This window comes from Mangifera indica, chromosome 8 (assembly GCF_011075055.1).
Source record: "Mangifera indica cultivar Alphonso chromosome 8, CATAS_Mindica_2.1, whole genome shotgun sequence".
Lineage (NCBI taxonomy): Eukaryota > Viridiplantae > Streptophyta > Magnoliopsida > Sapindales > Anacardiaceae > Mangifera > Mangifera indica.
In genome coordinates this window covers 10749254-10764140 of record NC_058144.1, presented here as the reverse complement: position 1 = coordinate 10764140, position 14887 = coordinate 10749254, and the positions used below count along the sequence as shown (strand labels likewise).

The following is a 14887-nucleotide window of genomic DNA, read 5'->3' as shown; positions in this document are numbered from 1 at the left end:
AAAATATATAGGAAAAGAACAGATTGGGGAGAGACTGGTCAGAGATATATTTATCCCTATTTCCATTTACAGGGAATTTTAGCTATCATTATCTCTCTTTTTTATTGAAAAATCCCCTCTTCATTGAAAGAAAAGTCAGCCAAAGATTTGATTTCACAGATTGAATTCTTATTTATAAAAAACTATTTATATATATTTTAAGTATATAAATAGATATACACATAATATATATTATCAAATAATTTAATAATTTTAAATTAAAAATAAAATAATATTTAATCATATAATAATATATTATATTTATATACTAAAAAATAAATATACCTAATGATATATGTTAACTAGACGGTCAATATTTACTAAAGGAGACGACAACTTCAGAGCAAGCTTGCATCATTTTTAACTTCCCGTTGAAGTGGAGTAGGAAAAGGATATTGTACACATCATTCACACTTCATTTTTAACTGCTCCCCTTCATACTTTCCATGAAAGAAACAAAACTGCTCTTCTCATTGCTTGACACTTACTTAGTCGTACTAAGTCTTATAATTTATTATTCAAAATTCTAAACAAAATTAATATATAGTAATAAAAATAGCAATGGCATTTTTGCATGAAGACAATTACGTAGGTGACCAATTGATTACGAAGACATTATTTTCACTGGTGCCCAAATTAGTAGAGTGGTTAGGGCAGTTGAAGAAAGATTTTCATCTTCTGTATTATATTCTCTTGAATTTGCTTTTAGATAAGAAGAATGGTTTCTTTATAACATAAACGTATCAATTATCAACAACAAACACTTCAATCTTTTCTTTCCTTTGACACAAACAAGAATGAGGGAGAAATCAAAACCATGGAAACCCTTTACAGCCAACTGTTGTTCAGCTGAAAATCGAGCGATTTTCAGCAACTTCAGCCGGTGTAAGACATCGAAATCGGATTTTTCCAAGGACATTGGGCCGTTGCCGTCATTTCGACGACTATCTTTCTCTGATTTAAGCCGTTCTTCGTCTACTCGAATCAATGAGGATCTTGCACAGTCGTTTGGACCCGATTTGTATGATTTTCAACTGAGTGAATTGCGTTCGATAACTCAGAATTTTTCGAGCAATTTTTTGCTTGGAGAAGGCGGTTTTGGAACTGTGCATAAGGGTTATGTGGATGACAATTTGAGGCAGGGGTTGAAGGCTCAGGCTGTTGCTGTTAAACTTTTGGACATTGAAGGCCTCCAAGGTCACCGAGAATGGCTTGTAAGATGTTCAATCTATTTATTCAATTTTAATTATTATTTTGGGATATCATAAGACCTTTTTTTTCTCTTCCAGGCAGAAGTAATATTTCTGGGACAGCTTCGGCATCCACATCTGGTAAGATTAATTGGATATTGTTGCGAGGAAGAAGAACGCCTCCTTGTATATGAATTCATGTCTCGGGGCAGCTTAGAAAATCACTTATTCAAAAGTGAGTTTCTTCATTAATTTCCATTTTAGCCATTTAATTACTATTGATAATTGAGTTACAATTAATTAAATTTGTTTGTGAAGGGATCTCAATATCATTGCCATGGGGAACAAGATTGAAGATAGCAGTCGGAGCAGCCAAAGGCTTAGCCTTCTTGCACGGCGCTGAGCAGCCTGTCATATACAGAGACTTCAAAACTTCCAATATTTTACTAGATTCTGTGTGTTATTTCTTAATTAACTCTCTTTAGTCAATTTATTGACACAAGGCTTTGGCTTCAGTATGAATTACCTTTTGTTCATTACGACAGGATTTCACTGCAAAATTATCGGATTTTGGGCTTGCCAAGATGGGTCCTGAAGGATCCAACACTCATGTCACCACCCGTGTGATGGGTACCTACGGATATGCTGCCCCTGAATATGTCTCCACAGGTACTATTATTCAATAACGATATCAATAAGTTTTGAGTCCACAAAATTTTAGACTTTCTTATTCAGGTATAAGAGTTTTTGTTCAGACATAGTTTATTAAAATATTTTAGACTCCAAGTATATTAAGACTCTACTTATAACTTAAAAAACTTGTAAAAACGTTTGTATAATTTCTTAATAGATTTGAAAACCTAACAAAGATATCTATATCCACAAAAATTTTTCATCCTTAGATTTAAATAACTTTTGTTTAACTTCAAACTCAATAACTTAATAGGTAAATTTTTTTATCAATAACGAAATCACTAAGTTTTGAGTCCACTAAATTGAGTGTCGTTTGTTTAAGTCTAGACTTGTAAAAAAAATTTAAACTTACTTGTTTAGGGTTAAGATTTTTTGTTCTGGCATGGTTTATTAAAATTTTTTGGGTTTCAAATTTATTAAGATCTGTTTATAATTTAAAAAACCTGTAAAAACACCAATACAAATTTCTAATAGGTATTAAAACCTAACTAATACATCTTTACCCACAATGAAATTTTTATTTTTGGGTTTGAATAACTTTTGTTTAACGTCAAACCCGATAACTTAATGGATAAATTTTTTTTATCAAACTTGTCTAAGACCCAAATTTTATTCAATCTAAAAATGATTTTTTTGGATCCAACAATCAGGTCTCACACTTATTCGACCGAATTTACAATCTTATCAGTATATAAGAGTTTGTCAACAATCAAGTAAAAAAAAAGTCATAATAATTTGATGTTTACTAATGTTTTATATTATGTATCAATTGTTTTCAGGACACTTAACAACAAAAAGTGATGTTTATAGTTTTGGAGTGGTTCTATTAGAACTGTTAACAGGGAGAAGATCAATGGATAAAACAAGAGCAAAGAGTGAGCAAAATCTAGTAGATTGGGCAAAACCCTACTTAACTGCTGGCAGCAGGAAATTGCGCTATATAATGGACCCAAGACTTGCCGGCCAATATTCTGTCAAAGGAGCCAAGGAAATGGCCATTTTGGCGCTGCAGTGCATAAGTTTAAACCCCAAAGACCGGCCAAGAATGCCGGCAGTCGTTGAAACTCTAGAAAGCCTGCAAAATTTCAAGGACATGGCGGTTTCTTGTGGGCAATGGCCGGTTTCATCACCAAAATCAACAAAAAATGGAGTTTCCCATAAAGCTAGGCCTGAGACTAGACATGGGAATTTTAGAAAGTCATCTCTTGGAACACCAATCAGAAAATCATGATTATGAAGCTATTAAAACTAAGATTTGTGAGTAATAGTGTGTATATTAAGGTAATTTTTAATTAGTTACTTATATATGTGTAAAAATGTGAATGACAATATATAAAATTATCACTGAATGAATGGTGAAGAGATCAGTAACAATGATCTTCCATTTTCACTTCATTTTTGGTCAATTTGTTTGTTTTTTAAAGTCAGGACTTTATTAAGAATTATAAGAAGATAAACGAGAGGCCTTTTGTTTTACGTACGTGGGATGATGGATTAACAATATCTACCTTGTCCTTGCTAGAGTTGATAAAGAATCGTATTGAATCGGGTTGAATTGAAAATGGCAAGGTTCGGTGTGGCCTAGGTCATGTCATGCTAAACCCGCAACAGATCATGCCGATCCACCAAATATAGTTTTATTAATAATATTAATATAGGTGCAACAATTGTTTTCCTTTAATGACACTTTTACGCAATTTTAAAAACAATTATTTCTTTGGTTAAGTGAAATAAATATTGTGATAAAATAATAAAATTATGTATATTAATTTTAAGTATATAAATAAATATATATTTAATATATATTGTTATATAATTAAGTGATTTTAAATTAATTTAAAAATATAAATATATATATAGCAATGGCATTTGTATTAGATTACTTCCTTGGAATGAGTTGAATATTTTTATATATGAAACCGGGAAGCACATGATCCATATTCTAAAAAATTCTGCCTTGAAATTAAAGCCCCTTCATGTGAGGCCAATGCATCGGCATAATGCATGCTAATTCTATTGAACGTCAATGTTTTAAAACTCACTCAAATTGGACTGGTGGGTTTGATCAGGAGCTCTTCCTAAATCCAATTTATTGAATAATCAAAACTCATTTTACCCATTAAACTAGATTGATTTGGGATCAAGAGTGGATTCAGACTAGGCCAAGCTCAAACACCTTTTGGTTCGAATAGAAAATGGTTCAGTTTGAATTCAGTTCAAATTCATTGAGTCAAAATTAAGTCTAATTCAAATTCAATTCGGATGAAAAATGACTCAGTTTGGTTTGATTCAAGTTTAAGTCAATTTTATAGTTCGAATTTATAGTTCAAATTTATAAATTGATTCGATTCAAATTGATGGTTCAAATATACGGTTTGAATTTATGATTTGAGTTTGTGATTCATTGTAAAAACGAGTTTATTTTACCTAAATAATATTTAAAATTTCTTATTCGTGCTAGGGATTCGAACTAAACTGAACTACAAATTTGAGCCAGTAATTTAAATTATAAATTTGAGCTAATTTAAATCAAATCAAACCATGATTTGAACTACTAATTCAAACCGAACATCTCTTAACTCAAGTTTGATTTAGTTTAAAAAATGAATCAAATCTTTTGATTTAAATATGAACTGAATTAAATTAGACCTAATCACCTAAGATCACATCTCTATTTGGGATTGAAATATTATAAAAAATGTTAGAAATGTAATTTAATTGTTCAATTGTTATGAACTTATTTTAAAATTTTATTTATTATGACACATTGGCATCAATGATTCAATAGGGTCAAGGTAAGGTCTTAGAAAATCTTGATCAAATTTATAAATTTGTGGTGGCAGAAAGAGCAAGTAAAGTTGCTCAATTGCTTTTATAATTTAGTTGAGTCTAGTTCTAATAAAGTCTCCGATCGCATTAATAATTATTTATATTCAAATTCCTGTATCACAGATCAAACGAAACGAGGATAGTCAAAGTTGACGTGCAAATTAATGTATGTATGCGTCTTAACCAAAATTGTTTGACTTTAGTCGATTGGATCTCAACGACCTGTTGGCTGCCGAAGCTAAGTTGACTTTCTGACTTCTGACTCAATTCATCATTTCTCATTTTAGTACATACTAATATTATTTTTAATAATATTGATACTGAAAGCATAAAATAAGTAGTAGGGTAAGATCCAAATTCAAATGGTTTAATTCAATTTTGAAAATCAATTTATTTTAACTCGTTTTAAATTTATTTAATTTAAATTAAAATTAAATTTAAATAAAAAGATTCGATTCATATTTAAAGTAAAATTGAATTTTTTTTTATTTTATCAATGAACTATAAACTCAAGTTATAAATTTAAAATATGAAATCAAACCATTGATTTAGATTATTAACTATTTTTAATTTTAATTTAATAAATTTGAATCAAATATTTTTAATTTAAATAGAATTTGAATTAAAAATATCTAAACTTAATTTGATTAGTATTGAATTCTCATAAACAATATTTTAATAGGGTAAGAATGTGCGTCATGTGAGAAGAAACGCACATTCATAATATATTTGACCGCCCCATGAAGCAAGGCGGCGGTGGTGGTGGTGATCACAAGATACTTAATAGCACAAAAACGAAGAATCACATTTCACAATGCTCTGTTTTTCCAAAAAGAAGCGTGAGAAACGCACTCAAACAAAACTCCAAACCCAACACAACTGTTTAAGTGCGTGCGTACCTGCCATCCCACCTGCCCCGACTTTCCATCACAAAATCACTAAATTTATGTGCAATTTCAGAGCAATTTCTTCAACCCAAAACCCAACAAAAGCAATAAAAAATCTCTCCAATAATTCACACCCCAATTAATGGCCATCCTCAACAACAAACCCAAGAAGCAGAACTTCATGTACCAGTCCAATCTTTGCACCACTCTCTTCTTCATCATTCTCTTTACCATTCCAGCTCTGTTTCTCCTTCACACACCCAGTACAACGATATGCACGAGTATTGTTAGCAGTCATGTGATAAAGCCGTGGAGCGGCGATCTTCGCAATGCTGAATTCGCATGGAATCGTCTTGGGTTTGAGTGGAATGATCGGCCGCTGAAGGCTCTGAAAATTGCTGTTTTTTCGAGAAAATGGCCGATTGGGACGACCCCAGGTGGCATGGAGCGGCATGCGCACACTCTGCACACGGCTTTGGCTCGTCGAGGCCATCAAGTTCATATTTTTACCTCTCCCGTGCAGACCAACGGCCCCTCTACGGCGCAAGAGACGGAGAGTTTGGCGCCGCGGATTCACTGCCACGAAGGGGAGCCCGGAAAGTGGAGATACAATAAAGCGTGGGAACAGTTTGATGAAGAGAACCAACGGGAACCGTTCGATGTGGTTCACTCGGAAAGCGTGGCGCTGCCTCATTGGCTAGCGCGAAGCGTTCAGAATCTTGCTGTTTCTTGGCACGGAATCGCGCTTGAAAGTTTGCAGTCTGATATTTTTCAAGACTTAACGCGTAAACCCCAAGAGCCCATTTCGCCGGTTTTCAACAGAAGCTTACAGGGAGTTGTTCCGAAAGTGCTAAACGAAATTCGGTTCTTCAAGAACTACGCTCATCATGTTGCCATAAGCGACAGTTGTGGGGAGATGTTGCGAGATGTTTACCAAATTCCAAGTGAAAGAGTTCATGTAATTCTCAACGGCGTCAATGAAGATGACTTTGTAAAGGACCTTTCTATAGGGAAAATTTTCAGGTCAAAAATCGGCGTCCCGGAAAATGCAAGTTTAGTACTTGGAGTCGCCGGAAGATTGGTGAAAGATAAAGGGCATCCTTTACTTTACGAGGCCTTCTCCAAGATGATGATCGATCACCCAGATGTGTACTTAATCGTCGCAGGATCAGGGCCATGGGAGAATCGTTACAGAGATTTTGGCTCAAGAGTTATAGTTTTGGGTTCAATGAGTCCTGCCGAATTGAGGGCATTTTACAATGCCATTGATATCTTTGTGAATCCGACGCTACGGCCGCAAGGGCTTGATCTCACCCTCATGGAAGCGATGATGAGCGGAAAACCAGTAACGGCCTCAAGGTTTCCCAGCATCAAAGGTACAATTGTTGTTGATGATGAGTTTGGTTTCATGTTTGCGCCGAATGTGGACTCGTTGTTGAAGGCATTAAAGGCTGCAATTAGAGAAGGTCCAAAGAGGCTTTCGCAAAGGGGCGAGGCTTGTAAAAAATATGCAGCCTCCATGTTTACTGCAAGCAAGATGGCATTAGCATATGAGAGATTGTTTCTTTGTATCAACAATGAAACTTTTTGTAACTATCCTTAATAGGCTATACAAGATTGTTTTTAGTTTGTTTAATTTTGGGTTGGATGTATCTATACATGTAAAGTCTCCCTTCCAAATCCACTACCCCCTGATCAAATCTATGATTTAACTTGATTGATCTATGTTAATACAATTGTGTTAGACGATTTCTTTCAAAACGATCGTAAGCAGACCTAGTCCTTAGAAACAAAAGGACACTAGAGACTAAACCCAGAAGAGATAGGCATCCCCACAGCACAAATGTGAAGAAATAACAGAGTCTCCCCATGCACACCATTGAGTCTGTGATGAAATCTTTAAGGCCAGACTCCACATTGGCATCATAAACTATCGCAGCAAGAAGTCCATAAACAAGTGAGCCAACTGGGATGTTGGTGATCAGAATGTTGTGATTGACTCCTACGCTGTTTGGTCCAAACAATTCTGATGTAATTGAAACTGCAGCGGCAAATATGAACCCAGAACTCAACCCAATTACAGCTGTGCCTACATGCAATGCCATTGACTGCCCGGATACCGCTAGCAAACAGAAGGCCACCGGCATTGGCAATAGTGCAATCGCCAGCCATCCTGTTCTTGCAAAATACATCTTACTGCATAGGCAAAAGTTTGGTTAATGTTTCACATTAGGCTTGATAATTAAGTACCTACTTAGCTTCTGGGCTAAATAAAAACTTACGCTCTAATGTAGTCTGGTGCAGCAGAAAGCAGACGGCCAAAGAAGGAGAAGGAAGAATAGAGAGTAACAAGAGTGGTGGTGCTGGAACTTTGTCCTCGAGATTCCGCAATTTGTCCGAGATTGTTACTGTAAACAAGGCCAATGGTTCCCCCACAAAAATATGCAATATAATACAGCCAAAAATCCAGTCTTCGCAGAAGCAATTTAGCCGGGTGCTCCTCTCCAAGCATTGCTAATTGATCCTTCTGCAGCACTGTTTGGCAGCAGCCACCACTCTCAGCGCTCTTCTGTTCAGTAATACTATAATTAGATACACCGTTGTCGCTTAAAAGAAGACCATTTCCAAGGCTACTTGCCTCCTGAACAAGGAGCTCTCTATGCAGCTCGAGATCATCAACATCAACAAGAATGAAGCCAGAGCCTTCGATGCGAGAGTAGATGGTACGACAAAACCAGCCTCGAGCATATATTATACCGGGGATAAACAGTGGAAAAGCAAGAAGAAAAAGGGCTCCAGCGAAGAGAAGACGAGCTGTTGCACCTGATGAGGTTGAGCCAGAGAGGAGGAGATAAACTCCAGTGAGAACAGCGACGAAATTCAACATGAGAAAAATAAGAGAGTCGCGTTTAACTCCATCTGGGGGAAGAGGGTCTAAAGATGGCTGGCGAAGAATTGGAATGAGGGCTGCAACAGAAATTATAAGAGGAACAAAAGCGTTTAAAAGGAGATATATTGAACTTGATGAAGAGTTGATTGCATTGCCAGCAAGAGAATATAAGGCTGCACTCACTCCATTGAAGCTGACTGTAAGTGAGAGAGCTAGAGTTCGATTGGCAGGGAAATTTCTGATGCAAAGAACGTAACACACAGTGTTGAACCAACAGATGCTGTATCCAGCTAACAAACATAGAAGAAAAACCTGCAAGAAGTTTCATTGTAAGGCTTCAAAGAAATTTTGCTAAAAGAGAAAAAGGTTATTTCATTATTTTTAATATATATTATACTTATGTAAAATTAAGTATTTTCTAGTCATTTTGTAGAAAATATATGAGAAAATTAAATCTTACCACAAAGAAAAACATAATTTACATTTTCTTTGAGATGACCAAAAAGAAGTTAACAAAGAATTTTTAAATATTTAAAATGAGGCCAAAAGACTTATTCTTACCAAAGGTTTAATGCAAATTTAAACTCACATTTGTTAATTTTTTAAAATCTAAATATTCATCTGTTTATTAATTTAATGGTTATTAGAGTAAAATTGTCATTTAGAAATTTTATTTAAAGAATAAAAAAATTATCCCCTCATTTTCACTTTAATTTTGAAAATTAATAACTCTCTCACTATTTTTTTTTTTTCAAAGGTTTAAAAACTAATCCCCCCCAAAGTCTAGGTTTCAATTTAGTCTCTCATATTTTTTCTATTTGAGCCACCCCCAGCCTTCTGGAAAATCTTTTTTCAGCCCAACTTCAGATTCGGTCTCCAAATCCCAATTAGTGACCTTCTCTCTCTATCTCTAGCATCTCCTTTACCTAGACCAAATTGTTGACATCCATCTCCCTCCCATTTCTCTCTCGACCAACATAAAATTAGGCTGAAATTGAGCGAGAGATCTCTATTTCGGTTGGATTTGTGTCAATGTGCGTCACCAAGGAGGCTAGCGACAAGAACAGAACAAACCGAAATCCTAAACCCTTCCTTCTTGTTCTCTCCCAGTTGGCACAAAATCTGACTAAAATCGAGCAAGATCTCTCACTTAATTTTAGTTAGATTTTACACTAGTCGGGAGCGAAATGGGAGGGAGATAGATGTCAACGACTTAGTCTAGGTAAAGGAGATGTCGAAGATGGAGTGAGAAGGTCACCAGTGACGAACTGGAAACTAAAGTTGAAAGGGGGATGAAACTAAGATTTTTCAAAAGGTTGTGGGGCAACTATGAAAGAAAAAAAAATATGGAGGTTGCAAACCCTAGACTTGGGGAAAAAAGTTAATTTTTAAACTTAGAGAATTTGAGTCTAAAGAGGGAATGGTTAGTTTTCAAATTAAGGTTAGAAAAAGGAGATAATTTTTTTAATTCTTTAAATAAAATTTCTAAATAATGATTTATCCTTTATAGTAACAACCAAAATTAATAAATAGGTGAGTATTTAAATTTTAAAAAATTAACATATGTAAGTTGGGGTTTGCAGGAAACTTTGGGTGGGAATAAGTCTTTTGGCCTTATAATGATTCTGAACTTATAAATTTCACAAGTTGGGCAATAATTAATAAAAATTTTGAATTTAACCGATAAATCTAGTTCCTTCTAGATCAAATCTAACTCAATATGAGATAAGTGTTAACTAGTTTGAACTCATATAAAGACTACACAAAATTCGATTTAAATTTATGAATTTAAAAAGAAAATTATGAATTTTAAATAAACAATTAATAAAATTTTCTTTCTATTTTCAGATTAGGTTCTGACAAAACAAGCACCCATATAATTAATTCTAGAGTATTAGGGCACGTAGGCTAAAATTAATAAGGCGTAGCTTAGTATTGCTTTTAACAATAAACCTTGGGGAAGTTTAGATAGTCCGTTAAGTATAAGGGGGCTTTGTGTTATTCAAGTTGTGACCTTAAAGAATTTTTTATTTTGTCCTATGCAAATCAGTAAGTAATTGTAGTTCGCAGGAGGCTACCTAACCTCTAGTTTGATTTTTGGTATAGCTGCGTTGATAAATAATTTTTAAATTATAAATTATATTTTTTTAAATAAAAAAAAAATTATATTTGATAAAAATTATAAATAATTAGGTCTAATATTTTTTTATATGTTTATAATATCTATATATTTCATATTTATTTTATATTTTAAATAATTATAATTTTATTATTATTATTAAATACAAAATATATAAAGATAAATAATTTTTAATAAGTTTAATATGCAGTCTAAATTGGACTTTTTTTTTTTTCAGTTTTATTTGCTTTAAATTTTTTTAAACTTTTTTTTCTTCGGTTGAAAAAGTTTTTAAATCATAATAAATCAGATGATACATACTCCTGTTGAAAAATTAAAAAGTGTACTGAAAATAAAAAACGATTAACTCCAAGAAAAGGGTTAAGATAGAATATGAAAACAAAGTCCATTTTTGCTGACCGGAGAGGCTGGGTCAGCAGGAGGAAAAAGCAGCCATGGATTCCCATAGCGTCATTATCTCCATTTAAATACTGATTATGTTTCTCATTTCTCACTTGCCAAAGGACTATTTCTTACCAGGTTCGGTGAAAAGATAAATAAACGTTTATGAGATATCAAAAATTTAAAAATTCATCTAAAGTTTACTCTATTGTCACACGTCTACGAATTTTCTGTTAGGATTAAAGAGTAAAATTGTTATTTTATTAATAATATTAAAATAAATAAAATATATCTCATTTTCTCTTTTTATTTGAAAAACTAATAATTTTTTTTAATATTAAGTTTTAAAAATTCACTTTTCCCTCTATGGTTTTAATCTTTTGATGAAACCTCTCTCTTTTCGACAATTGGCATTGTTTGATTATCTCTCTCCCTTCTTTCGACCTCATCTTAGCCGGATAAGCCATCTAGACAAAAATGAATCGACAAGGTCATCAATTCGACTTCGTCAACTGGAATCAACAGCCACGTTTGGAGCCATGGCTAGAAGAAGACCAGAAAGTGATGAACTAACAGTGGGTTGCAACAAATTTGACGGAAAAGCAATTGTCTTCCATTTATCATCAGCTAGAGCTTCTTTCATATCATTGGAGTTGTCGACGGTGGCATTGGGTGAAGGGAGGATGAAGATGGTGACTATCGCCAAAGAGAAAAAAACCTAGAGATTTGGGTTGGGGGAGAAGGGGAGAAGCCATTTTTCAAAGTTGAAGCCTAAGGTGAAATATCAATTTTTAAAAGCCAAGGGATGAGATAATTTATATATTTTTTAATATTATTATTAAAATAATAATTTTATTTTTATATTTAAATGTAATTTCAACAAAAGTTTAGAGACGGGTGGATATTTAAGTTTTTAAACTCTTGCGGGTGTGTTTGTCTTTTCACTTAAAATTTTCTCAGCCACATAATACCAAACGCAGCAGCCCAGACTACGTGTTTCAATTTAGTCTGTAAAAAACATGTGATCCTTCCTTACCAAAGTGTTCTTTTAAACCAGAAATTTTACCCTTTTTCCTATTTAGATAAAATTCTGATTCATGCCTCCCACTATGAAGTCACTGTTTAACACTCCAAATTCCGGAAACCGGCAAAATAAAACCAGAAAATCAACAAAAGGAAAATGAATCTGAAAACCAGTCAAAAACAAATGAAATTTACAAAAAAACAGAGGATAAGGATAAAGATAAAACAACTTACCAGAATATAAGGCAAAGAGATAGCGTTTCTGATAACAAGCCATTGAAGACCGTAACTAAAGAATCCCATAAAAGCCGCCATGAAAAGAACGACCCACAAGGGCAAATACATGAGCGCCAATCCTGAAGACCACCCGAAAACTTTTCCTAAATCAGAGGCCGTCGCCAAGTAATTTAACTGCACTTGCGAAATCCCCAACACGGATTTCAAATCCGATGAATACGCTGAAAAATCAAAGTTCGTTCCCGTGAAGGCTTGAATCCAAATTGTGGCCACTAATATCATCCATTTTCTTGACTGTCCCGCCATCAACAGAGACCTCTATCTGCAGCCTCGACGGCGAGATTCCTCGGCGAGGAATTCCCTTGGTGGGAGTGTCTGTATAAGATGACTTTTGTTTGTCGTGAGGAAATTCCTTGCGTAGCCTCATTTATAACGGAGTTCACTAGTTACAGTAAAATTTTAGATTTGGCCAAAAGCTTATTCCCACACAAGGTTTAGGGAAACCCCAATATATTACTTTTCCAATTTCAAAAACCAAATACCTGTTATGAGATAATTTTTATCAAAAATTTTAGTTAGAGTTAAAGATAAAATCATTATTTAATAAAAAATTTTAAAATAAAACTTTTATCATATTTTTTCCCTTAAATTGAAAATCTTATATTTTTTTTTTTAAATTTAAAAAATAACAATTTTCTTTCTACAATTTTTTTTTCTGTTTTCTCTAATGACGATCTGTCATTGATCATCCTTTTTGTCATCTTATCTCTCCCTTTCTGGAAATTACAAAGATTTTAGCCTTTAGATTTTGTCTTTGGTTTGATCTATGTTCCAATTACCCATATTTTATTACTAAAATAAAAAGTTACAAAGATAAAATAGAATGTGTATATTAATATCATATATAAATTATTATTATTATTGTTATTTATATATAAATATGAGTATATTATTTTATTTAAATATTTTAAAATAATTATTAGATATAAAACATTAAACCTTCTAATCTCGATTAAACTTTTTTTGGATCAATATAAACGATGCAATTTCTTGTTCTAGTCTATTCAAGTTGAAATATGTTTTTTTGAATTTTATTTTTGGGCCAAAGGATTTATTCTCCCCCAAAATATATTGATTTTTTAATTTTTCCTCTTTTAACTTGAAAAATCTCATTTACTTACCTATGAATAATTAAAATTAATTGAGTTCATTAATTATATCATTTCTCCCCTCTAAACCCTAAAAACTAATAATTTTTTTCTAACCCAAGTTTTTAAAAATAACATTTTTCCCCTAAAGTTTTCAAACTTTTTAGATTAAATTTTTCGACGATGACCAGCGATCTTCAGGGAACATCTCTTCCTCTTCAGCACGTCCTCCTTCCAGCCATGCTACTTTTGATGCTATACAACATTGTCATTGATGATTACGAACCTTCTTCGTTGACAAAAACCTCATCTTCATCTCTAAACGAAGACAAGTCAATAATGTCACACAATGTCGAAAGGAGAACAGTCGAATTATAGGTTAAAATTAGGAACTATCACCGGTCTTAACATGACAGCATATGATTATAATAGTAATACCCTAATTAGTAAAAATAACTATTATTCGTGTTCTTATTTAATTTGTGTTTTAAATACATCGTTCTAAATTTTTAAATTCAAAACATATTAAACATGTATTTTATCTATTTTTTGTATTAAGCTTGTATTTTTTTAATTTTTTATGTTTTCTATTTTTTATAAATTTTTAAAGTACAAAAGTGTCTCATGCATTTTTAATTAATTATCGTACTGTTATAACTATATAAAATAAAAAACTCAATTTTTTATCATTCAAATTCCTAATATCTCCTGATAATTTCTTGTGATAATTGAATCTCGATGTTAGTTTAATAGTTAATTAAATACTTTGCATTTGATTTGTTAACCAGAAGATCTATGAAAAGTGTTAAAATTATTATTGATATTGTTATATTTTTATAAACGTATTATTGATGATGCGTCGTATTAAACCTATATATATACATTTCGTATTTTTTTCATACCTGAATTTTATGACCTTTTTTTTCAAATGTGTTTTTTATTATTTATCATATTATACATGTATAATTTCTATATCTTTTTTTTTCAATTTCTAATCATATTTTACAAGTATTATTAGCTGAGTAATTAATTAATGGCCAAAGGACAATTTCTCATCTAAGTTTTAGTCGAAATTCAAAAACAAACCTATAACAGATGAAAAACTCAAATACCTACATATGAACTAACTTCCATTAAAATTTTTGTTAGAGGCAAAAGTAAAACTGTTATTTTAACAATAATATTAAAAAATATATTATTTTATTTCATTCCTCACCCCCAAAGTTTTGAAAATTAACTTTTACCTCATACAACAAGTTAGAAAAGTCACCATTTCCTGTCTAGGATTTGGAATTTTTAAGGTTTTTTTCTCCGGTGACCGAAGTCGGCTTTCCCCACCCATCTTTCATCAACGATCGAAGAAGAAGGAAGGGCAAACACCCATCTTTCATTTGACGCTTGGACGACCACCTATTTATCACATTCATATA

The 14887-nt window shown here is 32.8% G+C and overlaps 3 protein-coding genes across 3 annotated transcripts; 2 read left to right on the top strand and 1 right to left on the bottom strand.

The window, feature by feature from the left end:
- The first annotated feature begins 797 nt into the window (after positions 1-797).
- LOC123224340 (probable serine/threonine-protein kinase PBL15) lies at positions 798-3288 on the top strand. The gene is made up of 5 exons (XM_044647976.1): positions 798-1253; positions 1329-1464; positions 1548-1684; positions 1775-1898; positions 2702-3288. The coding sequence occupies exons 1-5, from the start codon at positions 837-839 to the stop codon at positions 3151-3153; spliced, it is 1266 nt and encodes a 421-aa protein (XP_044503911.1). The 5' UTR covers positions 798-836; the 3' UTR covers positions 3154-3288.
- Positions 3289-5570: 2282 nt separating this feature from the next.
- Positions 5571-7387, top strand: LOC123224161 (D-inositol 3-phosphate glycosyltransferase). Its single transcript, XM_044647727.1, has one exon. It carries the CDS (start codon positions 5781-5783, stop codon positions 7239-7241), a length of 1461 nt encoding a protein of 486 aa, XP_044503662.1. The 5' UTR covers positions 5571-5780; the 3' UTR covers positions 7242-7387.
- On the bottom strand, positions 7204-12776 carry LOC123224159 (protein NUCLEAR FUSION DEFECTIVE 4-like). The gene is made up of 3 exons (XM_044647726.1): positions 12307-12776; positions 7921-8840; positions 7204-7834 (listed from the first exon to the last, which is right to left on the bottom strand). Exons 1-3 carry the CDS (start codon positions 12613-12615, stop codon positions 7366-7368), a joined length of 1698 nt encoding a protein of 565 aa, XP_044503661.1. The 5' UTR covers positions 12616-12776; the 3' UTR covers positions 7204-7365.
- Between the last annotated feature and the right edge of the window lie 2111 nt (positions 12777-14887).